This window comes from Paramormyrops kingsleyae, chromosome 18, assembly GCF_048594095.1.
Source record: "Paramormyrops kingsleyae isolate MSU_618 chromosome 18, PKINGS_0.4, whole genome shotgun sequence".
Lineage (NCBI taxonomy): Eukaryota > Metazoa > Chordata > Actinopteri > Osteoglossiformes > Mormyridae > Paramormyrops > Paramormyrops kingsleyae.
In genome coordinates this window covers 8,166,091-8,193,827 of record NC_132814.1, presented here as the reverse complement: position 1 = coordinate 8,193,827, position 27,737 = coordinate 8,166,091, and the positions used below count along the sequence as shown (strand labels likewise).

General features: G+C 39.7%; 3 protein-coding genes across 7 annotated transcripts; 2 read left to right on the top strand and 1 right to left on the bottom strand.

Moving 5' to 3' along the window:
- The first annotated feature begins 111 nt into the window (after positions 1-111).
- On the top strand, positions 112-12,428 carry LOC111847892 (uncharacterized). 4 transcript variants are annotated; one of them, XM_023819492.1, is made up of 12 exons: positions 112-2,635; positions 3,586-3,689; positions 4,208-4,250; positions 5,910-5,953; positions 6,317-6,356; positions 6,543-6,577; positions 6,998-7,036; positions 7,156-7,186; positions 8,366-8,442; positions 8,754-8,798; positions 10,620-10,655; positions 10,774-12,428. In XM_023819492.1, exons 2-12 carry the CDS (start codon positions 3,587-3,589, stop codon positions 10,797-10,799), a joined length of 519 nt encoding a protein of 172 aa, XP_023675260.1. In that variant the 5' UTR covers positions 112-2,635; position 3,586; the 3' UTR covers positions 10,800-12,428. The 4 variants fall into 4 exon arrangements, with proteins under 4 accessions (XP_023675260.1, XP_023675258.1, XP_072558162.1 ...); XM_023819490.1 differs by having other exon boundaries at positions 10,768-12,428; XM_072702061.1 differs by lacking the exons at positions 10,620-10,655; positions 10,774-12,428 and adding an exon at positions 9,237-10,613.
- Positions 11,350-15,935, bottom strand: rfc2 (replication factor C (activator 1) 2). Its single transcript, XM_023819484.2, has 11 exons — positions 15,710-15,935; positions 15,181-15,250; positions 14,995-15,036; positions 14,762-14,868; positions 14,554-14,655; positions 13,318-13,418; positions 12,426-12,583; positions 12,266-12,331; positions 12,104-12,184; positions 11,904-12,017; positions 11,350-11,725 (listed from the first exon to the last, which is right to left on the bottom strand). Exons 1-11 carry the CDS (start codon positions 15,811-15,813, stop codon positions 11,615-11,617), a joined length of 1,056 nt encoding a protein of 351 aa, XP_023675252.1. The 5' UTR covers positions 15,814-15,935; the 3' UTR covers positions 11,350-11,614.
- LOC111847889 (E3 ubiquitin-protein ligase rififylin) lies at positions 15,899-27,711 on the top strand. 2 transcript variants are annotated; one of them, XM_023819485.2, is made up of 6 exons: positions 15,899-16,148; positions 20,609-20,784; positions 22,290-22,667; positions 23,734-23,820; positions 24,221-24,428; positions 25,076-27,711. In XM_023819485.2, the coding sequence occupies exons 2-6, from the start codon at positions 20,611-20,613 to the stop codon at positions 25,255-25,257; spliced, it is 1,029 nt and encodes a 342-aa protein (XP_023675253.1). In that variant the 5' UTR covers positions 15,899-16,148; positions 20,609-20,610; the 3' UTR covers positions 25,258-27,711. The 2 variants fall into 2 exon arrangements, with proteins under 2 accessions (XP_023675253.1, XP_023675254.1); XM_023819486.2 differs by lacking the exon at positions 15,899-16,148 and adding an exon at positions 17,763-17,958.
- Positions 27,712-27,737: the final 26 nt, after the last annotated feature.

Below are 27,737 nucleotides of genomic sequence, written 5' to 3'. Positions count from 1 at the left end.
TTATGTGCACAGATTGGGACACCCTTAGGGTTTGTTGGAGTGGCGTTCCTGTGAATAGCCGCTGTGTTTAGCATTAAGCTTAATTTCTGGACAGTTGGGTTTGTGAAGATGAACTCCTGTGTTTGTAAGTGCACAGTCACATTCAAAGTCACAGATGTGGAGTCACAGCTTTCTAGATCGCCAATATATTATTTTTTTGCAAAACTGAGGCATTCCCAATAGTTACGCTGAGGTTAAAACTAAAGTTTAGGTTGCTTGTTTTTGAGCTCTTCCTCTCTACACCCCCCAATTCAAAAATGCATGAAAAGCAAATTTTATATGCGAAAAACTGTGATCTTTTATTTGTGCAATAATGAAGTACCTAGTTGATTTACAATGTATTTTGTTGGTGTCTGATAGATACTAAAAAATGGTGCTCCCAGTCTCTCCCAGAAGCCATCTGAACAATACAAAGAACCCAATTTGTCAACCATAGAGACATCTTGGAGGAATCATTCCCTGATGCCTTCAGATGTGGTCCAGTGGAACTCCGGAAATCGTCTGTTAGCGTCAAAAACACAGATTTCGAGAGACACGTTTTTCTTAACTCACAAAAGTGACTGATGCAGGTGTCTGAGCGGGGTGCTAAGGTTGAGCTGCTGCTAATTACTCGACCAGAAGACTGAGTCATGATAGCATCCTGCTTATTGACGCCATTGCAGGGCAGATGCTGTCATCCGACTGAATCTGTGAGAGCAGGAGGGTATGAACCATCCATTAAACCTATATTACACAGATGTAATAATAAATACTATTTAACATGGGTGGAGTGAGGTGTGAAAGTGTATTTTAAAATAAACACCTAATTATTTGAAATGACATCAGTCAATGCCGAATAGCAGGCTTTCTTATTTTAGGTAACTGTCTGTGACCACATTGACCAGCTGGGTCTGTTCAGCATTTTAACTGATTTCAGCCAAACTGGTATTTGCTACCAATCAGTTAAATATGAGCAGAATTATTTAAGAGCTCGTTGCAAGATAACTTGTGTCTTGTAAGCAATGTAATGAAGGGGAAGAGCATGTAACATGGCATGCAGAACTACAGCTGTGACTTACTTCAAAGTTTAAGAATGAGATGACACCTTTCTTAAAGAGGTCTTAACGGAAGCTTAAAGGAATCATTAAAAGCAAAGTTCTGCCTGCAGAGCATTACAATAATTTTGAAGTAAATGACTATTGAAACATTGGCAATTTCAAAGTAAACATCTCTTTTCATCTTAGTCTAAGAATGTATGCCTGAGCGCATGCTAATATGACTTATCTCAGTTCTGTTCTGGTAGTAATCTATAAATAGGTTTTGTTTTGAGAACTGATGCGTTTCACTGAGTTTTACGCACGTATATGCATGACTGTAATGTGCGTGGTGGGCCAGTACTGAATGCTTTGAAATGTATTGTCTCAAAAGTAATCACGCCTGCAAATGTTTTCAGATGTTACTGGATTAGACCTGGTACAGACACATCGTTAGTAGTGCGTGTATATATATTTAATTAAAAAATGTGTGTGTGTATTTCAGATCTGCATTTTTAAATTCTGGTGTAATCCTGGATCTGCTGGGGGAAGGCTACACTATGTGGCTGGTTTCTTCCAGGCTCAAAGTTTCTAAGACAGCAGTACACAAAAACAAGGTGAAACAGGAGACACTGGGAATGACCAAAAACCAGCCGGGTAGAGGGCGGAAGAGACGTTCTGATAGTAGAAATGACAGTCGACATCAGTTTCCCACGAATCGTAGGATGACCTCAAGTGATCTTCAAAAGGAATGGGGAACATTAAGTGCAGGTGTGAATTGCACTGCTAGGACAGTTCGTATCAGGCTCCTAGAAGCAGGACTGAAGACCCATAAAGCGAGGAAGAAGCCCTTCATTAATGAAATATGGAGAAGAACCAAGCTGCAGTTTTTAAAAAAAAATAAAAAATCGAGGAATGAGTGAAAGAAAAAACTGCTGTGGTCTCTTTTACAGAGCTGTATGTAAAGCAAAAATTAATTATTTGTGGGAAATGCTTTGTAGAAAACCATTGGAGGCAGGATTCTAATCATCTGAGATAGGTTCCAAACCCCCCGCAACCCTGAATATAAGCAGTTTCAGAAGATGGATGGATGGATGGATGGAACAATGGCTAACCACTGAAAGATGCTTTGTACATGAGTACTCAGATGCTACACCTATATACTTGTGTAACCTGACTATTATTTGAACACTAAGCGTTAGACTCGTTGTTTTCTAAAACAAATAACTTTGATGTATCTTTAATTTGATTTTACATTATTGGTGTGATTGTGTATAATTAACTAAAAGCTAATGTTTTCAAAGCAAAAAGGGATAGATGTTAGAACATATCGCCCTTCGATACACAACTAGAAAATGCGTGTGTCTGTCAATCCTACGTCTGGTGTGCTTAAATTACAATGAAGTTTAGGTTAACGATTGTGGTACTTGTGCTTTTGTTGTCCAGCGCCCAGTTTGCGGATGTGGTAAGAGGCTCAGAGTGAAACAGGAAGCTGTGAGGCTCAGCCTACATCATTTGCCTTCGATCTGTTAAGATGCTGCTATAGACACCCCTGGGGAGAGTCTGTGGAAACTGCACTGAAGGTACTGAAATTCTCTTCTAAATCCCTTAATACCTGTGGGACTTCATGCATTCATATATTAACATTTTAACTCTAGGGAGTTTCACATTGCTCATAATAAAAATGTAGGTATAGCAACTACTTGTTATGCTTTTAAGTGAAAAAAATGATTTACTATGAACATCTATTTTCTAAGGCAATACTAATATAAGGAAACGGGACAAAGCTATTGCCATTTTGATGAAGATTTGTATTGTCAAGGGGACGTTTTGGAAACAGCATTTCATTTTTATTTTGATTTTATTTGGGAGAAACATTCTCACTACCAATTATCTGTAGGACACAATGATGTTAAATACCTTAAAACATTGTCATCTCAAACTCAAGCAAAATCTGTTGACCGTTTTAATTTTAATCAAAATGTTGATGTTTAGACTGTTTCCATTTATGTAACATAAAAAGGAGGTCTTGATGTACTTTAAAACCGCAGCTAATGGATTTCAGAGATGTTGGCGATACATATAATTCAAAATGAATGAGCTATGTTCTCAAAAAAAAAATATATATATATATGTGTGTGTGTATTAAATATGTATCAAACCACTTTTTCTGTTATTGCATAATACGTAATTTTGAAACACATTACAACCTAACTTCTGTATTATGTTCTTTTTATTACATTACACGTCCTGTTTAAGTTTGACTGCAACCTGTTTAAAACAATCATGACAGCTCTGTAAGTTTCGATCAAGGGTGGTGTGGGTGGGAGTCCTTCTCTCTCACCATCGCTCCTAAGCCCTAACTACAATCTGCAGAATTATCGCACGTTAGGTTTCCTGAGAGAACTGTTTACAAGTCTTCTGGCAATGGTATTAAATCAACCGATGGGACTTTAAAAATGCTGGAGTTTGTTTTTCCCCCCACAAAAAAGTTAAGGTTTTGGTTTTTAAAAAATTAATATCCCCCCGCAAGCATGAAGACAGATGCTAGCTTGGGAGACGCAGTTGTGGCCATCGCGTTGTTCACATCAATAGGAGCCATACTTGTCGGCTGTCTCAGCTGCCGAAAGAAAGACAGTGAGTAATTACTTTACCTTTGTCCAATTAATGAAAAAGTGTCGGATCTTACCGCTGCACAATGACTAACGGCTTTTAAAAACACTATTAGTAATAAATCCACTTAAATGGGTATTATGTGATACAAATACAGACGCTCCTCTATACTTACGAATGAGATCCGTTCCGAACGGCCGTTCGTAACTTGAAATGTTCGTAAGTCGTTATTCAACATCATTTTAAGGGTATAACCAAGTACAAAGAACTAGTATGCTGGAAGTACGCATGCTATGCTGCTGCGCGGCGGGAGTAGCGGGCAGAAGTCGTACTAGGCAGAATTGGCGCACAGAAGAAAAAATATATATGTTGCGGACGGGAAACGGGAGCCCAATGAACACAATTTGGACTTACAGTCCTCTTCGTTCGTATTTCTGAAAGTTCGTAAGTTGAACGTTCGTAAGTAGAGGAGCGTCTGTACACATAATTCATCGATGCTGCATATTATTCAGTGCACTGACTGTATCGTTTTTCTTTGCAAGAAATTGTACAGACAAAAAACTCCTTTTATGAACATCAGCAATTGTAAGTAAACCGTATCAATATCATATACTGCTAAGTGTGTATGTATACAGTATATATGCTGTACGTTTACATATACTAATATAGGCCTATGTAATACTGCATTTGATATAAAGGTTTTTTTTTGGTCGAACGTTTTATAGCACCCCCATTTTTCCAGTTTTATTGGAATTTAAGCTCAAGTTCAAGTCCATAGAAGATCTGAGATGGTACAAAGGTAAACATGCAGAGGAAAAAAAAGTTTAGGTTTAATACACTGTCCTACACCATCAAAAGACACTTGGGAAATGGTGGAAACTCCGACAGGAAGAGGTTGGCGACTTGCACTACATAACTGGCACCCTGACCAAAAGTGGCGACGACCAGTTTGCAGCGCCACGCAACACCCTCTACTCTATATCTCGTAAATCAGGGGTTGATCCAACAGTGAGATAACCTAAAACCTACCTCAGGCAATGTCAGAGCTACTTTAGAAGAAGAGAACAAGACGGTGGGCTTGAAATCATGGTCTCCAGACCTAACGGATGAAAGCAGAGCAATTAGAAATAAAAATATAAAATTGAGAAACTAAGTCTTAATGTGTACGAGGAATAAATGTAAATGTGAAACATGTGTTAACTCATTACTGTACAGTAATGAGTTATTACAAACGCCGCAAGTACAAAATAAGCAGGAGAAACTGACTGTGCACTGAGGGACTGTGAGTATCGTCACAGTTTGCAGGCAGCCTACACTCATAGAAAAAAGGGTAAAAATTTGTACCTTTGCTTGTCACTGGGGTTGTACCCTTGTAATTGTATACCTTTTAAGGTACAGAAATGGACAGAAAGGAACATCCCAAAGGTACAAACAGCACTAATGTACTATCGATGGTAAAGAAATGTTCCTCAGAGTCTGTTTCTGTACCTTAGAAGGTACCTACAGTTAAGGCCACAATTGGCTCAGTGCTGAGAAGAACTTTTAGAGAAAATTTCGAAATCCGGGTAACACCTTACATAGTATCACTTTACAAAAAGACTGCCCTTACAAAGGGGTTATGAATGGTTTATAATCTGGTTATTAATTAGGTTGCAACACTTTGCAAATCATTAATAAACAATTCTAAACAGGTTATAAGTTTTCTTTTTATTAATTGGTTGGTGCCATTTGTAAGTGGCAAAGGCAGCCTTATTGTAAAATGGTACCCATTTTACTTGAGGGAGCAGAAGTAACTTAGTAACCTTACTAAGTAACTACTCAAGTACAAATCATAAATACAGTAACTGCATAAAATACACGAACCGTTATGATTGATTAGTCATGAACGAACATGGGATCAGTACGTTACTAACACTTAGGAGTGTTACCGAGTTCCATTATACAAAGAATGTGCCGCTTATGTGTTCGGCTGTTGTATCTGTAGAGGTTGGCTACTTCGATGAGCCAGAAACGCAGGCCTAAATGAAATTGTGTTAAATGACACGATTCCATGATTTCATTAAAAACAGGAGAAACGGAAGTGTTCTAAAACATTTGACCAGTAGAATTACATGTTTATACATGACTGCTCTGAACTGTGGTTTATATATTTTATAATTATATTATCTTTTGCTTTCTATGTTTGGGTACAGTATGTAATGTTTGCGAAAAAACTATTTATTTAAAAGATATTTATATTTTTAGTAACAATGGGGGTCGGAGGATAACGGTTACACAATCCAAAAGAGGTGAGAGGAAACTTGTGCCGCAAATTCAGACAAGACAAATATTCTCATCAGTCACCCGTTTGCAAGAAGATGGCAGTTGCTTAAAAATGTTTATGTAAATGATAAAATTGCGGTAGTTCATTACGTGGATTACCCTGTTTACGTGTAAACATCTTTTTAGCTATTTTATAAACTTGGGCTTGAAAGTGACTGGGCAACAGTGTATAAAAGAAAGACGAGGAAAAGACTGCCGTAATATATGTATATCATTCGCACATATTTTTCATGTAAACATCTCATCGCCGCAGTTATGTTATGCCACGACACAACCCTAAAAAACAGTGTTAGGGTTACTTTTGGATCTGTTTTTCTTTCCATTTCTAGTGACGCGCTTTAACAGGCTTTGCGAGTCTTCGCACGCAGAGTAAGTGTGCGCCGTCTGAATGTACGACCGTTGAGGTCTTTTACTCGTTCCTTTAAAAAACATCAAATTTAACCTTATAAAATCTTTGAAACAAATTTGGCGCATATGCAGTATTTCACAGAGATTATGAATGTCTATAACTGCCAGCTTTCTGCTATTGTTTTTACGAAATCATTTTTGTTGTAGGATAGGTTCTAATGCGAATGACCACCCCTCTGTGGGTAAGTCAATGGAGATTCTGTGGGATTGGGCCCAGTTGGTGGCTATCATGGGGAAGAGTTGGTTCAAACCATGGGTTCTGTAGTATTTCTCTGTATAAGAGTAAGAACAAGGGAACCAACTGGTGTCCCGAACTTGTGGAAACTCCTTCAGGACAGTTGGAGAAGCATTCCAGGTGGCTACATCTGGAAGCTGGTTAAAAGAATACCAAGAATCTGCAATGCTGTCGTGCTTAGTTGTTGCTATATTTACTTCATTGTCTCTAGGTCTGTAAGATGAATACCATTGCTAAAATAGAGACAAATGCATTAAAAGCAGGTGTGTCCAGACTTTTCACTGGCACTGTAGTTACATGTAATATACATAATCGATAATATAAATTATGTATTATTGATATTTCCAATAATGTTTTTTTTCCAAAGGTACTGCTGAAAACCAGTCCAACTATGAAAATGTCTTAAGTAAGTTTCGTGAATTTGCAATCTCTGAATTTATATATTTTTGAATGTTTCACTGATCCATTGTCAAGTTTATCATGGTTATTATGTACAACTAACTCTGAAATATACCTTTTTTTTAGTTGATAATGGTATCTCTGAACCCGCATATGTGTAAGTATTTTATTAATTTTATTCTTTATATATTGTAGCATTCCACTGACAGGGAATGCATGTGCTTTTAGGACTGGTCCACTGCCACCACCGTTTCAAGCTTTGCAGACGCATTATGTGGGTAACAAACCAAGTGGAACAGACTCAACAGATCAAATTTTGAGACAGAAACTGAAGCAGCACTGCTGAGTGATAGCAAAGAAAAGGGCAGTTTTGACACTTGACCTTGTTAGTACAAGAACTCAAAAAGTATTTGAAGGATCTTTCTCAAACTTTGCTGACGCATTCTGTATGGAGTAAATTTTTCCTTCCATTGCAGTCCGTCAACCAGTAAATCTTATCATGGGGATATTGGGGGTCTTAAAGAAGACCCATAGGTAGGGGAATTTAATCATGTTCTAATCCTGGTCAGTGGTGGCAGATAAAAGGACAGGCACAGATCTCGTGTGCCTGATTACGTTGTCACACAAAGTCTGGCTTTTAATAAAGATTTTTTTTTGAGAATTGGGGAGCATGTAGGGTAGGATTGGTTGGCAGATTTTACCATGGGGGACCCTCCCACTGAGATTTCAAAATACTGGAATAGCGTTGCTTTTGAAAATACTGTTAAAATACCAAAATATCGTATACTGCGGTATAATGAATGGACATTTTGAGGGTATGAAAAATTAGACAGCGTCCAAACCTAGTATAGGGGGGTTAGAGGTTGAAAGGTGTGGTAGGGGTTGTGAATATAAGGGGGAGGGGGTGACGGGCTATCCAGGAAGTGCATTCATTGTTGTTATGACAGCATTTAGTTGTAACTTGTTTTTGTAGGGATATTAACTGAAATGAAAACGGGCAAGGACTCTTAAAATCAGCTTTACTGCATTTGTTTTCATCTTTAATTTGGGAACCAAATTTGGGGAATTAAAAAAGATTGCAGTAAAAAAAGCACAGATGATCATACTGTTTTTCTTGTGACTTTGGCTCCCTTTCTCAGCAGCCTGTTTTGTTCCATTGCCTACAGATTACAACAGAGCAATTGTGAGCTATTTTCAGTGGACAGTCTGGTCACATTTTTTCCAGTTTGCACGTGGGAGAGGTCCATGTAATGTAGATGCATTTCACATTTTGAAATGCCAAAACGTAAAATTTCTGAACAGTTATAGGTTTAATTTTTATGGTATAATTTTACAGGCGCCCCATCGGAGAAGGGGAATTAGCCGAAACATCAGTGTACCTAAATTCTTCAGAAACAGACCAAGATATCCCAGGTTGGTGAACTTTGAGTACATCATTTTGCAGCACACTGGCTTAGGCACCTTGATCTTCTTAGTTGCTTTGTTCAGCTTTTGGCCTGCGCTCATTTTCATCTTGCATAGCAAGAGAAAGAAAAATGTATGTTGTCTTAATGATAATTATCCACAAAAAATAGCTGATGGCATTTGTATAGAACGTAGCGGTTTTTCCTTTGACTTTCTCTTCATATTAAATAAAACATTTTCATTAAATAAATGTAGTTGAGGCATTTGGCCAGACACATACAACAGTATGCTTTTCTCAACATAAATGATCTCCTTTTCAGATTATGAAAATGTATTTATAGACCCCACAGCATGCCAACAGTCAGGTAAATTACTTTCAATGTGTAAAAATTTATCAATTGAATACAGTTAAACACTCTCTCCATACTCCAGCCAGCTTTGAATTAAGAGAAAATTACTGCAAAGTATCTCCTGTTTCTAAATCGTTCAGTTTAAAACAATTATAATTTCATAACTTTGGTGACAAAATGGAAATCTAAAACAACTTCAAATGCATGTTGCAAAATGAAATGAAAATTAAGAGCAGTTTACAGTAATTGCTGTACCTTTATCACAAAGACTGCAAATTACTTATCAGAATAATTACTAATTTCTGACTAATTTCTATGTACTCTATATGGCCAAAAGTATGTGGACACCAGCTTGTCCAACATCTCACTCTGAATCAAAGGGTATTAATATGAAGCCGGCTAACCCTCAGTTGCTATAATAGCCTGTACTCTTCTGGGATGGTTTTCCATTAGATGCTGGAACATTGCTGGTGGGATTTGCTGCCATTCAGGTTTGGTATTGATGTTGGGTGATCAGGTCTCTCTCTGTGAGCTTGTGTGGCCCCCACCTCACAGCTGAACTTGCTCCCAGATGTTTCCACTTCACTACATGTGACCAGGGCAGCTCTATAAGGGCAGACATTGGCAAACTGACTTTTTGGAAAGATGATATGGTGCCAAGTGGAAAGTCAATAATCTCTTCTGCAGAACCACCCGTTCTGCTGCTAACGTTTGTTGACAGTGTTTGCATGACTGTGTGCTTAATTATACACCTGTCAGCTATGGATGTGAGTTTAGGCAATTCCTCTGCATAGTTGGTGCCCGCATACTTTTGCCCATATATTGTGTCCCTGAAATATCAGTGTAAATTAGTAATTTAAACAAGGCATGTGCAATCTATCACAACTCTACACTATACCTGGCTGAGTGGGCTAAGCCTGTGTGCCTGTAATCAGAAGGTCGCCGGTTCAAACCCAGCTTCAGCACGTCTGTGGGGTCCTTGAGCAAGGCCCTTAACCCTCAGCTCCCTGGGCGCCACTACGAGTGGCTGCCCTTCGCGGACAGCTTACTCTACGAAAAAGAGCAAGTTGAGGGAGGCATAAAAACAATTTCCCCAAGGGGATCAATAAAGTATCAATTATTATTATTTAGCTGTGCATAGTACAGTTCTGAGTTATCTGCATTTCCTGTGTGATTAACCCAAAAAAGCTGTGCACATCCTAATGGTCGGTGGTGGCCATTAGGTGTCAAGGTAGTGTGATAACCACAGCCTTACTGTCCTGTCTTGCCTCTATTTTTGTCTAGTAATCTAATGGTTCCGTAAGCCAGTTGGGAGGGATTATCTGACTCTATTCTGCACCCAAAATGCATATTTATTTGTGAAAATAATGCTTGGTGCTGTGGGGATTGCCAGACTGTGCATGAACATAACTAATTTTACATAAAATTGAACCGCTCACCACTGATAAGGTTTAATTAACTTTCCAAGCTTCTAACATTAAATTTGACATTCCTCTCTCCGCTAAGCGGCCCTACACTGGTATCTGTCACCCTTTGGGCTGCATTAATCTACAAAGGAACATACCAATACTGATGGTAAATATGTGCTTATGTAGACGTTTAAACACTTGTCAGACTTACTCACTCTTCAGCATCGGCAGAGAAGGGTAGCGTCCTAAGCTGCTTTCTTCACATTGCGTCGTCTGCCTCCCAAAGCAAAACAGCACAGCTAAAACGTGTCAGGCTGAGGAGGAGTGGGTCAAATTTTGGTGGGCAGAGTGTCTAACTTGTGATTGGCGATTTAATTTAGCTTAAGAAAATAAATTCAGACTGTAACTATCACATCTTGCATTCCAGAATACGCAAATTACAACTTCGTAGAGGACGACGACGGTCTGTACCTCTATGTATATTTGTTTTTATTTTCCCCAGTGAATCTTACAGTTGATCATATAGCATACATGTACCTCAGAATTCTCACTGATATGTGCACCTTTTGTTTCAGCCACAGATGAAGCCGATTACGTGAACGGTTAATGATCAGAGCAACGAAACACCATCAGAAGAAGCCTGCAGAGAAACGCAGGATAATGCCGTTTCAATTACAGCCTTAACAGACTCTGAAACCTTTCTTGAATGTACTGCACAATCCTCTTGGGAAATAATTGCCTGATGCTGAACATGTGGCCCGCTAGGAAGTTCTTTCAATTTATTTCCCCCCTCCATATATCTGGTTATTCACTAAGAGGCTTGCATTTCTGCAAAGGTGAGCATTAGCTACGCATTAAGTACCCTGCTCTGACCACTATAGCTACTTTCTTCCACTGAATGTCACACGTGAAGTAATTCATGTTTTGTTACGCATATGATTCAGATTTAAGGCAATTTTAGAAAGTCAGTGATTCCACAAGTTGAAAGAGTACCAGAGGCAGTTTGTACAGCAATTAATATACACAGCTTTAAACATTATTACATATTTTTGAAATACAGAATATTTATGCATATTTCTTGTATTCTTAGTTGCTCATTTATAAAACGTGCCAAACAATCCTGTATGCTGGCAATGAAAAACTTGAGCCGTGTAAAATCCCCACATCACGTACGGATTTTTATTACGAAACTACTATCACAAACATAAGCATAGAATAAATGACCATACTATCAGGAAGTATGGCCTAGGTTACTTTAAATTTTAAGTGACCGATTTGTGTTGCCTCTGCATGTCCGTCCATTTATCATGGTCCCGATGATCCGGCGATGACGACGTCCCCTACTGTAGTGACAGCTCGGTGTTGGGTGACAGTAAGCGCACTTGAGTGGAGTAGGGCAGCGGCAGCCAAGGAGGTTAGGGTCTAACTGGCATTGGGTGACGCTATCTTGGCACAAAGTCGACCCAGGAGCCCTGCCATCTGTAGCAAGGAGTTGACACCTTCTGCTACTTTCATATGAGTATAGCCAATCTCCTAAAGACAGAGGAACATTCCGGCAGTTAAAGCCTGGCTACTGCAGTCCGATGCACTGGCCTATCGCACTTCTATAGTCATTAATATAAAAATCTAATATTCAGAACGAAATGAATCTGGCAAGATGCCATCCTGATGGACCAATTGATCCAAAGTTGATCTCCTGGCATCAGTTTACCTTGATGAACTCCAGCTTCAGATACTCTGGCATCTGGAATGTTTTACACACTCTGAAGATGTTCCCAATTATATCTTCGGGTGAATAGCCAAGTGACCAGAGTTGCTCAATGATCTAAAAAGGGACACAAAAAAAAATAAATGAAAGGGTGAGCTAAATCGCTTCAGATTTGGCCAAAGCTGTCATCTTCAGCAAAATACCTTGTAGGCTTCATCAATGTCAGCGTTCACGCAATGTTCCAGCATGCTTTTCACAAGCAGAGGGTGGGGCTCATCGCAGACCTGCCAAGGACCAAACTCACAGAATGAGACACTATGTTACTGGTATGAAATCCCAGTGGAATTGGGCCCAGGGAGCAATACCTTGAACACATTCTCACTGCTGACAAAGCCGAATCCAGAATGCGTTGACTGCAAATTATTTAGTGCCTGTGAAAGACACATACATTGTTTAATGATATTATAACTTCAAGACTGATTATTGGATATAATGAGTTTTTCTTTTTAATAAATATCTGCAAACCTGTCTCATGTCTCCCTGTGCGGTGAAGATGATGGCCTCTAAGCCGTCGTTAGTGGTGGATAGAGTCTCCTTTTCCACGACTTCCATCAGCCGCATCATTATCTGCTCGTCCCTCAGCTTGGTGTACCTCAACACTGCGCAGCGGGACTGGATCGGCTCTGCAGTCACAGCGCAGACACCCTGAGCATCGTGCATGTCCTGTAACTCAGTACCCGTCTCCATATCTTATTGTGAATCCTGAACATTAGCATCTCACAATAATATCCCAGAAACTGTGGATGGTCAAACGATGCAAACTTTCCAAAATAACCTAAACACAGCTCTCAGGGTTAGTCAACCAATTTTCCAGTCATGGAAAACACATGGACACAGAGGAAAAAGTAAAAATGTCCTGGATAATCTTGTACTGTCCAGGAAAAATATTTCGGCAAACATATTGCCATATGAAGTTTTGAATTGCCGTCGGCCACACTATGGATGCAACCGCAACGTCATCACATCGTGATTTAGCATCACAGTAGCAAGCAGATTCGACATATCAGTTTATAAATAAGACTTCCATAGGGATAAACACTGGTGTGTGGCACAATCCCAGTCTTCTTTCCGGCTAGCCTGAATCATCAATTACAGTTTCCTGGAAAAGTCCTGGAAAATGATCCATGGAAGAGAGTGGGAACCCTGTCTCTTCCTTTAGGACTTAGTCCAATGGCTCCCAACCCCGTCCTCCGGGACCCACAGAGGATCCACGTTTTTGATCTGTCCCAGCTCCCTACCAGACACTCCTCCTTTTTATTAGGTCCCCGAGGACCGGAATGGGAAACACTCATTCACTTTCACAGAAAGAAGCACATCTCCTTCTGTTCTAATCTCACTCCCTGTGCCAGATACCCACCAATGATTTTGTCCGACGCATTGCAAGCGAGAGCGAAGCGAGTCGTCTTGGAGTAGATCTCCATCGTTCTCCTGAGAGCCTGCTGTGCCCCGTCCGTCATGCTGAAAGCAGCAAGCAGACAGGCTGTGACACTGGTTTCACCCAGCAGTGGCTAATGAATATGTCTACCACAAAGTGTAATTAAGCAGAGTATTTTACACATTACAACAAGGCAGTCATTCCAGTCAAATCCAATAAATTCAGTTACAATATAACTTTTGGCATATATTTTTTGTGGTAGTTATTTGTCCCAAATTTACGAGTTCATTTGTGATTCTTTTCCCGAGTATAGCTGTTTAAATGCAGAATTCACAGTACTTTATTTTGCTAGTGATTATTAACTCTACTACAATGAGAGGTTACATTTCTATCACTCACACCACTTACGGTTTGCCACTATACTCCCTCCCAAAAAGGGGGAAATACTACATACTGTAGCAGTGCTAAGACTACAACCAAGTTAAACAAAAACATGGACTGGTTTTGGGCTGAGTTTTTTTTTTATCATGTCTAAAACACTTTAAATTAATCTCCAACTAGTCTGCTGATAGCAGTATTCAGAAACTCCTTGAATTTTACGCATCAAGAGATCATTGCATTCACATCCTTATCAGGTAGAGGACTAATTTTACTAAGTTAGAAATCTATTAGGTACCCTTCCATTGCCCACTGAATATGAGATATCATGTTCAGCCAGGGTACAATATCATCATTGTACTCCAGCTGTAGGTAAACATACCATTTAAGAGACAGAAATGGACTATGAGGAACATGTTTGTACCATTGGGGGTGTATTAATGTTGTTTGTACCTTGGGGTGTTCCTTAGAGTCCATTTTTGCACCTTAAAGTAGACTAAAAGGTATATCTACCTACAGCTAGGGTACAATTGGTAGACCCTTGAGGGTACAGCCCCAGTGGTAAGCAGTTGTGCCCTCAAAGGAACAACAGAGTATATTAAGAGTATATTTCCTGACAGAGTATATTAAGGGATGACTATTCAATTTAATATTAAAATTAGAAATGAATACCACAATGAACAAGCTCATTTAAATTGTGCAACTTTTTTGGACAAACCCTAATCCTAACCCTAACCCATGTAGTCATACAAGAGGAAAACACACCATAAAGTCTGATTCACTATTCAATTTCAGCAGGACTGTCACATGTCTACTGAAACATGTAAAGGAAGCACCGACCTGTCGGCTTCATCCAAGATGATTATCTTGTGTCGACCTTTTGGAAGAGTTACTTTCTGCTGCGCAAACATTTTGATCTTGTTTCTAACAACATCGATACCTCTGCAAAAGATTTACGTACAATTATCACCAAAGAAACAGTCCAAACCTTTAATGTGCATGATATGTGCCTCTTTAAATAATCGTGTGCTTTAACAGATGGTCTCACCTGTCGTTAGAAGCATTCAGTTCAAGCACTGCATCTTTCATTGCAGGGCCAAGGAGAGCACGCGCCAAGCACAAAATGCTGGTGGTCTTCCCTGTGCCAGGGGGACCCTATAACCCCAGCCATGTTAGGAGGGGGGTGGAAAATACCCTGTTACTTGAAGAATTTAAAAGTGTCCTTAGCCAACTTCAAATTACTTATATTTGTGTGACACTGGCTGACGGCAGAAGACTTACAGCTATGATGATGTTTGGTACATTTCCTTCTCTGGCAAACACCTGGACCAATATGCAACAAAGTAAGTTAAATCTGCCAATATAATCACTGCAAGTAAAGTACGAACTTTTCAGATTCAGGTGTCAGCGCTCAAGATAATTAGATACCGAAGTTTTAGGTAAGCAGAAATTTTACTTTAAACGTACCTCAAGTCTGCTTATAGTTTCCTCGTTTCCAACTATCTCACTCAATTTCAGTGGTCTGTACTTTTCCACCCTGTGTTTTTAAAAATATATAGATTATTATGTAGTATCTGTATTCAGCAATCGAAGAACTTCAATTTACAAAGTTCAATATTAATAGGTACTCTGTAGCCAAATAAGTATTCTGACGGGATAGTTTCAATTGAAATTAAGAGGCAACCTTCAAGTTACACCGCTATATCCTTAACCACTATGCTATCTGCTGAAACTTACACTTATTATACTTCATAATACTCATCTACGACTGGTACTAATAATCGTTCTTTAAAATATGACACTAATGATTAACATACAGACATATGTCTCCTTATATTTATCAAAAGTTATTGTATGATTTGGAATCGGAAAGAGGTTAACAATCAAACTACTTAGTACATAACCAACACAGGCATGATAACGCTGCTGTATTAGCAATGCATTATCAACCCGGTATCTATCTTATTTATCTATATATAAATAAAATAAAAATTACCATGGCAGCTCATACGCACTACTCTTCCCGGAAGCGTCTTCCTTTTTAGACTGGATTTCTGAATGACTTTGTTCAGAATCTGTTTCTCTCATCTCCACGTCCATATTTCTGTTTTAGCTGAAGCTTTACAGGTCGGATGGCTAACGCAGAATTTCGCGCCACGATAGGAACGCGACAACAGCCGCCGTCATTGCGTCATATCCGGAGGCGCGAGGGTACCATAGATATCGCACCCGTTACAAAATAACATGATGTACCTACTGAGAAAGAAGCCCTTCAACTATGCATAAAACGTCATACAATTACAGATTGCTGCCGTACTAAGTACTAATACGTCGGAATTAACACACATACCGCGGTTCAATAAATGTTTGGATTGATGCAGTAGTGACTCAAGAAAAGGAGATGGCCACGACAGTAAGGATTTGCTTCACATAAGGTATCGCATGCTAATAATACGCATTTTTATCTGAATAGCGACTGGTTTATTTAAGAAATAAACGTGCGAAAAAGTTGCTTAAATGAAAGGATGCGAATTATGTGATAGCCTTAGGCCCACGTTTTCGGATAAGGTCACAGTGGAATTATTTTGAATGTTGTGGCTGCTGAAGGTGTGTCGGCATGAACTTCTAATAATAGAATTAGCAAAAACAATTTGGTCCATGTTGAAACAGTCATTGTTAGGTGAGCAGTTTGTCCTGAAATATCTTCACATTTCAATCAAACGGACCACAGTATGAATAGTAATCGTAGAAGACCCCCATTATTTAAATTGTGCATCTAGAAAAAAATGCCCTGTTCAGTGCGTAACAGTGGATGCTGAACTGTTTCTACTACGATAGTCTTTGTTAAGAATGTTTCTTCTTAAATGCCAAAGGTCAAGCGTTTTTCTATGTAGAGAAATTGCACAGTATGTTTTACGGTGTGGAGTATGTATTTTGACGTGGGAATGAATGAAGGCGTTACCCAGATATGGATTATTGCTAGTAAGTAAAATGCAAAATGATATTTAATAAATCTTGTTATTTAAATCTAAAGGATTTGATACATAAATATTTTAAATATTGGATTCATTCGGGTTCTTTGCCTTGCTTAAGGACACAACAGCCATGAACTAGAAATCATGTGGTCATGAACTCAATTCTTAAACCTCTCTGCTTAGTGTACTGCGAAATCTTAGCAGTGCCTCTTTGTAGGACCTCTTTACTACAATCTGAAATTAAGCATGTAACGCCTAACACATTATGAAATGAAAAAGTACTTGAATAATATTAACACTACACACTATGGACATGCCTGGCTGGTGTGTAGGTCTGTACATCTACATTATAGAGTCTTGGGATTTTAGAATTTTTTTTGTAAGTTCAGAGCTGTGTATTATAAGGGTTAGACTATATTTCACTATGAAACATGAAATATGGGTCGAAATGGGATGTGAGGTTTTACTGCATTCTCAGATATTGTGTACATACTTCCATTGCTAAGTTAAACTGAACAACAAATGTAAAGGAACTTATACAGACAAAATCATAAATTTAAACAATTACTTTTTCAAGGACACAGTACCCTTGTTTGTCCCGGGATACTAACCAGAAACCATCTGATCACAAACTCTGTTGCTTAACTAATACACTTTGCTGTTAAATGTCACTGCGTTCTACTGGCGATACCACTTTGCATGGAGTGTTTACTGCAAGCTTAAATTAAACATTGCACATGTAACGCTTAGAGAGACAGCGAAGTACTTGAATGACCGCTTTGTAGAAGCTCTGTAATGGGCATGACTGGCTAATGTGTGGCTGTATACGTTTTGCCGTCACGTCATTTTAGTTGGAACCATGATTATTATTAGAGGATTAATATTTAAAAAAACCATCTGTCTGTAGTGTTTACATAATACTTTATAATAATGCAACTAAGTTCATATAGTTCAGTAACAGCGATGTGCATTAATTTAACTCTAATATATTTAAAGTACCTCTCCACAAAGAGGACGTAATTTCCCGCAACACGCGTTCGGGACCCGCGTGCGTGCGCTAAACTTAAGAAATCGCCAAGGAAACGCGCGCGAGCTCAGTCAGCAGTGAGAGACAATTTTAACTGAACGGCATTAGCAGCGCGTAAAAAACAAAAAAAGGTCGGTGCTCGGTCTGCGCCTTGGTTCGACTTTACAGCCAAATGTTCAAATACTCAAGAAGCCTGCGACACGAATATAAATATACGCTTCACGTCTTGTACTTGACGAGAAGGTAGGCTTTTAACTTAATTGATGCTTTACGGAGTTGTTGCAGCATTACTTCGTGGCTTCCGTAAATATTTACTTGTAAGCGGAGATGGATTTCCTTAGCTGCGCTGTGTACTTGGCATCTAAAGCCACCTAGGGTGGAATGGGTAACTTATCTTGTGACTTAGAGAGTGGGAAATGATCTTTGTCAGCTAAATGTTACTACAGAGTGTCTTGTGACATTTTCTTCGCTCGTTTTGTTTGTATCCACGTTTGGCTGTCATGACATACATGAAACGCTAAATATTTCAAATCAAGTGCGAGGTTTATGTGTGAGCGGATACAGTTTAACTACCCCAACAATTCAGCTTGACCTTAGTCACTGTACAGTTTATACGGGAATAGCTGAAACACTGTAACATGTTTTGGCTATCAGTACACGCAAGTGTGTAATAAGACCTGCCTAGTGTCCTTACACAAAGGCTAGGGAGTGCCCACAAAGACATAGTCCAAGTCGTCCTAAATGAAAACCATGTTTTCAAAATTCTCCCCCACTCCCTTTTGGATTGACAAAGAATCAGTTTTCCAACAACAATAATAAATGTAGTATTGTAGTATACTTCGACGTGTGTGTGTGTGTGTGTGTGTGTGTGTGTATGTGTGTTTTTTGCTAAATTTCTCGCTGATCTTTTAAAATGAAGTAGAGTTCACAACAGGCAAACTTATCCACATAAGGACAAAAGTTCACAAATATTTTTTGTGTATGACTTCTGTTTATTTTTGTTTGTGTCTCATCATAGACTTAAGCCGGATATGTATTTTTTGCCCTGTCCCTTAGACCTTTGATCCATAAACACTGAAGTGGGACACCATTTACATATAGAACTGTGTCCTTGTGTGTTGAGCAGCATAGTGCCGTCATTGTTTAATTGTTTACAGTGAGGAGAGCAGAGCTTTAATTCATTTCTGGTTCTTACAGTTCTGGTCAGGACTTGCAAAAACTTGATGATGCATTGACCTTGTATTGGGTATAATAGTGTTTTTTTTAAACCTATACATCAGTTATTCTTATTTTTGTATTAAAACACAGTTTTTTGATTGCACTGAATATCATCAAATAAAATATTCAATCTCATGATGATTTTTACTGATTAGACCATTATCAGTGGTTTTGATAAACTTATCTGGATGTCTTAAACTATTGTCATCAATATGTAGATATATATATATATATATATATATATATATATATATATATATATATATATATATATATATATATATATATATATATATATATATGTAGTTGTACAGTACCAGTGAAAACTCTGGACATACCTGCTTTTAATGCATTTGTGTCTATTTTAGTTATGGTATTCACCTTATAGTAAAAACCTTATAGTAAAAAGCCTGACTGGATCTGAATGAAGTAATACATATTGAGCATTACAATGACTAAGAGAAGTGTTCAACAAAGAGAAGTGTTCAACATATGACTCTACAAAACAGCCTCCTTTAGCTTTGACAGTACCACAGACTCTTGGCATTCTCTGAGCCAGCTTCCAGATGTAGCCACCTGGAATGCTTCTCCAACAGTCCTGAAGGAGTTTCCACAAGTTCTGGGCATCAGTTGGCTACCTTACTCTTACTCTTTGATCCAACTCATCCCAAACCAGCTCTATAGGGTTTAGGTGTGTGGGGGGGGGGTGTTGTGGGGGCCAGGTGCTGTATAATCAAAATATTTCAAAAACACACTGTATTCATAGCTCAGAATTGATTAATTGGTTACTTGAATTTGTTCTTCACTGATCTTGCACCCTGCGCAGGCTTTTAATATTTTTATTTTTAATATATTCACAGCTGTGTTGCTTGGTCCAGTTTCCATAATAGGGTGTATCTGGATAAAATATTGCAATTGGCTGAAACATTCCAACCTATTAAAGTCACAAAGTGTATTTGCATTGTTCATATTGCATTTTTGAATACTGAGAACTTTATTTAACTGCAAATTGACTAATGGTACCGGGTGAAGTAACGTAATTTAAAAAGTATTAAACCAATATGATAAAATTATCTGTCTTGGTTTTTACCAGTGGAGCACATTAGCATGTATAGCACAGTAATAAAAATTGAATTGTAGAAATAAGTACATTTTTTAAATATTTACTTTCTTAACATTGGAATCAAATGGCTCTCTATAAATATGTGCTCTACTGCCCTACATGGTTTAAGTTTGGTTTAAGTCTGTGGAACAAAGACTTCATTGTGGCTTTTGGACAGTGCAACTGTAGGTGTTTTTCATTCTTGGGTTATCTAGTAAAGCATTCCATTTTTTCTACTGCAGAGACACTTCTCTTTTATGAATATTAAAATTCTACCGAATCCGGCTCAGTCAACTTTTTAGTTAATAAGGAAGGCTTTCTGTTGGACAGGCTAGATGCAACATTTCTGTAGCTTAACCTTTGTTAACAGATCTGAATAAGTGATGCAAGTTATAATTCGACTAGTAATAATACCCAGGGGTTGCGTTTGTGACAACAATAAGTGTGAGCTACCTGCTGATGTCCTTAAGGTTCTACACTGGATTTCAGTACACTCTCTGGGGATGTTCTATAATTCCAGTGCATCTAATTCTACAAGCTGGGTAATTCTTTATTTTTTCCTGCTTTTTTCAGGCATGTGGACATCCTGCTGTAGCTGGCTCTGTGTAGAAACAAACACCACCACAGTGGAAGGGAACGGCAACACAGGGAGACAGACCTACCTGAACTCGGGGTATAATCATTCAACAACTGCCCCTGAGGTCTTGTGCAAAGCATGTGGTGGCTGTTTTGGAACTTTAGCGAGGAAGGTAAAGTCTACTTTGCTACTCTATACACTAAGAGAAGTCACTGTAACCTTACAAGCACTGTCCATCAACAATCTCAACACCTTCTCTAATTTTGAGAAAACAAGATTCTTGTAATCGGATCTCAGAATAAATGATAGCAACCTCCTCAGTACACTGCTGGTGGAGTAATGTCTGATTGGATTCAATTTAACACTGCATCAGTGTTGTCTGAGAACTGAGCTTGTATCAGTTAGCACAGAGTACTCTTCATATAACAAGTCGGGCTCCAGGTGTTAAGTAGAAACACATTCATACACGAAGGAAAATGATAGAGAGCTGTTGATCTGGATTGCATGTATTTGGGCTGTTGAAGGAAATTAAAGGTACGGTTTGGCTTGATTTTGGCAACAAATATGGAGGGCGGGTTTGCAGAGCTAACCACTGTACCACTTGTAAATTTTCAGCAAATAACATTTTCAAACTCGTCTTGCTCGCCTTGCCACTTTTTTTAATTCCAGTCACATGTAACTAAGAGAGCCACCTGAATTATTATATTTACTTTTGGTTAAAAAACAGCCGTTCATAGATACCATTTCTTTTAAATTCCGTTCACTTCCTGCTGTTACAGTCATTTGCGATGTTTTTAACCATTAGAAACATTTATGGCCATAGGGCAGACTAAGCAAGGACACTCACTGAACCCAGTGGAACTGAGTGTAATACCCACAGGTCCATTTAAAGGACAAATAGAAGTCAGATGGTTATTTTTGACCTAGTAGCCTACTGCACAATTTATATGGAAACAAATTGGTTTAAGTGTACACATGGCGATAAGGCATATTAAATTTGTAGCAAATTGCATTACAAATTAAAGGAACATTGTTTTCAGCCATTGTGGATAACTGTACATGAATGGCCAAGCAGCAAGGGCTTTGAACTCTGTATAGGTTGCTTCTTGCTAGGGCTGCACAATATCACATTGCGATTGTATGGCACATGCGCAATAATCACAACGGCTTCAGATAATGGGCGCAAACATAATAAACATGTCGGACTTTAAACTGCAGAAAGTACCGGCACACCACCGATGTCGTTTGTACCTTATTTATCCACAATATCTCTTTTTTTTTTCATGATGTGGCCACTGAACTGTCCCTTTCTTCACCGCTACTTCACTGCTTGTCACTTTCATGATATAACAAAATGGTAGTATGGTGCTTGTTCCGCTAACTGAATTTAATAAACATAAGCATATGCTGAATTTACAGATTACTGACTTATGGGTGTCACAGTACGCCTCTTATTAATGTTTTAGGCATACTACCATATTGTGGGAGTAAGTAAATGCTCATGGAGTAAAGCCAGCGTCCAGACAAATGTTTACACCCAGCATCCAAATCCCTGGTGATTATTGCACATGTGCCTCTAATTGCGATTATATCGCGATGTGATATCGTGCAGCCTTAGTTTCTGAGCAGAATTCGCATGCACTGCGTAATATTGCTGGTGTGGCCTGGTCTCTGCAGCACGTCTGCGTGGACTGCAAGAAGAGCTTCTGCAGCAGATGCTCTGTGCAGCTAGAGCTTCGGCCGCGGCTCTGCCTCACGTGCCTGCGTTTTCACGGCACCCTCTTTGACCGGGCGGCGCTCATGAGGCTCAAGGTGAAGGACCTGAGGGACTACCTGCACCTGCACGAGGTCCCCACACAGATGTGCCGCGAGAAGGAGGAGCTGGTGGAGCTGGTGCTCGGCCAGCAGACACCCAGCAACAGCAGCAGCAGCGAAGCAATGTCTCAGCCAAGCTCGACCCCACCAGAAGCCGCCCCCAGCCCCATTCACCTATCCACACCTCCTGACCCACCTTCGTCTGTGGACCTGGAGCCTCATGGCCCCAGTGATGACCAGGTAAGGATTTTCCAGGGAAAAATGGCTTAACTTTCAGGGAAGAAAATGATAATTTTTTAAATACTATTGTTTTTTTTTTTTTGTTTTATCATAAGGGTTCACCACCTGCGTCATAAACCAGGGGTGGGGAAGCAGATCCAGTGAGGGCTGGTGTGGGTGTGGGCTATTAGGACGACCTCTCAATCGGCCAGTAATAAAGCAGTGGTTCTCCGCTCTAAGCCTTGGGACCCAGTGTTGCTGGCTGACTAAGAGGTCATCCCAAAAACTGTCACCCACCCTGGCCATAAACTGTTCCAGTGGCTGCACAAAGACAGGCGCCTCCAGAGCCTTATGGCTGGGACAGAGAGTCTGAGGAGAAGCTTCTACCCCCAGGCATTTAGGGTCATTAACTAACACCCCCAATTAAAAACTAAAATACACTAATTCCAACCTGCACTTTAAATATTTTCTCATTTATTAGGGCTGCATGATATCACATCGCGATGTACTCGCTATAATATGGCCCATGCGCGATAATCACCAGGGCTTTAGATGATGGCCGAAACATTTTACCGGATGCCAGCTCTTCGGTACTTTACGAACTTTCACTTATGCCCCACAATTTGGTCAGCAGATTAGTAGTTCACCTAAAACGTTAATGAGGGACATATTGTGACGCCCATAAGTTAGTAATCTGTATAAAATACGCCGTATCCTTAAATTTGTTTAGCTGAGCACGCCGCATGCTACTGTCTTAGTAAATCATGGAAGCGATAAGCACTGAAGTGGCTCACTACTAGTCTGTTTACCAAATTGTGGGCGTAAGTAAACGTTCATATAGTATCGAGACACTGGTGCCCGGACAGATGTTTCTTTCCTCATGTAAAACCCTGGTGATTATTGTGCATGCACCATATGATCGTGAGTCCCTACTTTTATATGCTTTTCATTTGTTTCTGTATTTTACCTTGTTTTTTTGCACAGATTGGGGTAGCAGCAATTTCATTTCACTGCTGGTGTACCACTGCATTCATGCATGTGACAGATATAAATCTTGAATCCTTTACTGGTGTAAATTTTCCTCCAGGGTCTGTCTGTCCCTATGACCTCCAGTCCAGAGGAGACGCCTGATCATGAGATGGACACGGAGGTCCAAGAAGAACAGGAATTTCAGGTTTGCATGTTTGATTTTTCAGTCTGGGCAAGATGTTTTCTCCCCTTCTTGGTGGCTTTTTTCTTTGTTTGGAGCTGAACAAGACTAAAGGGATCACTGGAGGTTCATGTTTAAGGAGTAGAACGACAACGCCTCTGACATTTATCCCAATGAGCTTGGAAATTTAACATTTTTAAAAATGTTTACTCAAGAATGATAGAAGAATAAGATTTAGTGGGAATGAGAGCACTGGGCTCCTGTTCCTGTGCTCCTGTTCCTGCTGCACTCTTCACTTTACCCTGGATAACAGCACATTTGTTTCAGCCCTGTGCTGGTCTTACAAGAACCTAGAGAATCCTTTGGCAGATCAGCAGCCTGGGTCCAGGTGGTCAGCAATTTTAAAACCTGCCCTCCTCTCCAGTCTGACACAGAGGAGACCATGGTTCCTGGTCGCAGAGCATCCTTGGCTGACATCAGCACCGTGGACGACATTGAGGCCCTGAGCGTGCGCCAGCTGAAGGAGATCCTCGCCCGCAATTTCGTCAGCTACACCGGCTGCTGTGAGAAGTGGGAGCTGATGGAGAGGGTTACACGCCTCTATAACAACCAGAAGGGTCTCGAGAATCCAGGTCTGTCTCTGGCTCACTGTTCATTCCATGTGTGAAATGTCATCTATTGGCATATTTAACACACTACAGGTTTACCTAATTACATTTGACATTCCATGAAATGCAATTACTCTCAAAGCTCAATTCTGCAGCCCCATCCCTCTCATATCTGCCAGGAAGCCCCCCCCCCCCCACTCTTGGTGCCTATCAGCATTGCAGAGAAATTTGTGCTGGATGCCAGTAGATGCCCATAATTACCCATCCACAGAACAGATGGTCACACTCCACCAACAAAATCTCTGCATTTCACTGTAAATAAACTGAGCCACAATCAGAGATGAAACATTGTAATTATGGGTCACTTATTTGTTTCTTAACAACCAGTACTGCCAAATATTTTACCATGTGATTTATTTTTTTGATGAGGAAATTTAGTATGATACCTGTAAGATGTTTGATTATAATCTGCTTGACAGTTTCAAGCAGCAAGAGAAACACTTATCCCATTTAGCTGTACATTGAGAATGTAGATCCCAGAAGTACTCCAGCTCGTTCATTCAAATGTGTTTTCTGCAATGCCTAGTTGAGAAACCAGGTCACGTAGATTAAATTGCACATACCATTGCGGCTGCTTCTAACAGAACCGTTCATCTCTGCTGTTGCCCCAGACTCAGCTGGTCCCAAGAGTCAGGAGGAGAACTTGTGTAAAATCTGCATGGACTCCCCCATCGACTGCGTGCTGCTGGAGTGCGGTCACATGGTCACCTGCAGCAAGTGTGGCAAGCGCATGAGCGAGTGCCCCATCTGCAGGCAGTACGTGGTGCGCGCCGTGCACGTCTTCAGGTCCTGACGTGGCCACCAGGGGGCCCCGCCAGAACTGACACAGCAAAGCTGCAAGCAAGTGACAGGCAGACCTGCCACCATGTTCTGTCCACGTCTCTGGGTGTCTGTTTCCCTTACGAACCACCACCCTCACCCCGAGCCACATTAACCACAAAGCACAAGTCTGTAATTACACTGATTTGCTGTAAAAATATGCTATTTTTTATTTAATCTAAGTACACTTCAACATTCGAGTTGGCATGTGCGACTGTATAGTGCTAATTTTTACTTAATTTTCTAAATACGCAAGGTACAGGGACACCCTGTTTCATTGCTGCTAACTTGAACAGTACTGAAGCTAGTGATAGATCAGGGCAACAACACCGCAGAGGAGTTTAGTGAACACAACAGGGGGAAGAAGTCTGCTAAGGGTACTGCTCCCTTGCTTAAATCAAACCCATGAAATCCTTTTGGTTGGCCATCTCTGTGGCACCAGTTCGATCATCCCCGCTTATGTTCAGCAGTCAGTTGATTTTCTTCTGAATATTTTATTCTGGGTTACTCAGCGCTGACCTTATTGTTGCAGGTAGAAAAACTGGTGCTTCCATAAAACATTTTTAGTCTTTTCCAGCATCTACACTGCGAGGCAAAAATCAGCCAGTGTTGATCTTCCCAGTTCTGAACTGCAAATGTTTCCTCAGCCGTGTTGCCTGGCTACCTATCTAAAAGTCCAGGATCAGTTACATTTCACACTCAAGATACCAGAGGTGACCACAAAGACAAACTAAAATGCACTGAAACACAGGCAGACTGTTATGTTTGTCATTGGCTGGACAGATTTAACATGTGTAACGTCAATAATTTAAGCACCTTGAAAAAGCTCTGCAGCCGTTGCCACTTGAATAAGGTAGCTGTCACTTGAGATGTTGGTCTTATCTCCGTTAGGGGCGATTTCTTCTTGTGGCTAAATGTCATCTCAAAGCCCGCACCACCATCACTGCCTTTGTAACAAGTGCCCTGAAGCTCATTGAGTACTTAACTTTGTACGGTACATCTGCCGACTGCCTGAACCAATGTGAGATCTCTTCTGAGGAACAAAATAATTCTCATTTAATAACTCATTTCTGGTACTTTTTACTAGTTCCATATAATATTTAATATATTTGTTTTCTGCAAAAAATTATGTATGCTGTAATGAACAATATCTTTTCAGTCGTCTAGAATTATGTATAATCAGTGATGCTTATGCAAACAACACATGGTAGCTTTGGTATGAATGATGGATGATACATTGTATTTCGCCTTTAAGCAGGCAAACTGGAAACTTTCTAATAAGCAATGTTGAGGCTCAGTTAAATTATTACTTTTTCATTTTTTTGTGGTGTGTAAAGCGTGTAACTGATGCTTTTCAGCTTTTTACAGAAGGCGGCAGTCCTTGGTGTATCTTGCTGCCTACAAAATCGGAACACTATGCTTAGTGGAGGCCTTGGACTCCCACGGATGTAGAAATGTAACGTGATGAATCATAATGAAGCTTTGGCAGTCTGACTGAATGACGTAGCCTCTTACTTTTCAATAAATGTATGACTGACGTTGACTTCACAAAACCAGCACATTCAACCAATCAATACTCAGGAATCGCTTCAGTGGATGTGTGGGGGGAAAAAATCAAACACTAACTTCTCTTGTGATCCAACTGTGTGTCTTTTTTTTTTTGTTTGTTTTCCATCACAGAAGCTTCTTTATACAGTTTTGTCATGCAAATTTCACAAATGGTACATTTGTGTGTTTAGATAGAACATAGAATATTTCCTAGAATAAAATCTAGTTTCTGAATTAACTTAGCAATTTTCCAAAACGTGGCTTTGGAAAGAGGTGTGTGTGGGAATTGGTCCAGGTGTGTGCATGTTTTAATCCTATCACTTAAGACACGTACTCATTTACTTGGTATCTTAAACTTGAATATCCATGATAGCCTTTAGACATAATTTTCGAGACCGATGATTAAATACATTATCTAGATAATTGTTGATCATTGGAGAGGGTGTGAAATGTAGAAAGTTGAACCACACAAAGTTAAAGGAACAAGGGGCCCAGGTCGCTGTAAATCTTAAAATGACAACTGAAATTCAGAGTCTGGTTTGCTCACTGAGGGATTCAAGAGCTCCTCGGAAAAACTAAATAAATGCGAGAGCCAAATGTCTTTAAGTCATAAACCAAGGTGAAGGCTCTTTCCTGTAAGAGAATCTCCTTGGAAGGAAGACATAAATGTGTACAATATTCATCAGTGGTAAATTTTAATCTGTTTATATACTGATTTTATTTTTGTATTTAAATTATGTTGAAGCAGTCTGACCTGTTTTTTTTGAGGATTCTGTGCAAATGTTTGTTCTTAATGCTTCAGAAATATACGGTACAATGATGCAAACCAATGACTGCAAAACACTAATAAAAAGTTTGATAAAAATATGAAACTGACAAACCATAAGTGTCATTTCTGTTGTCTGA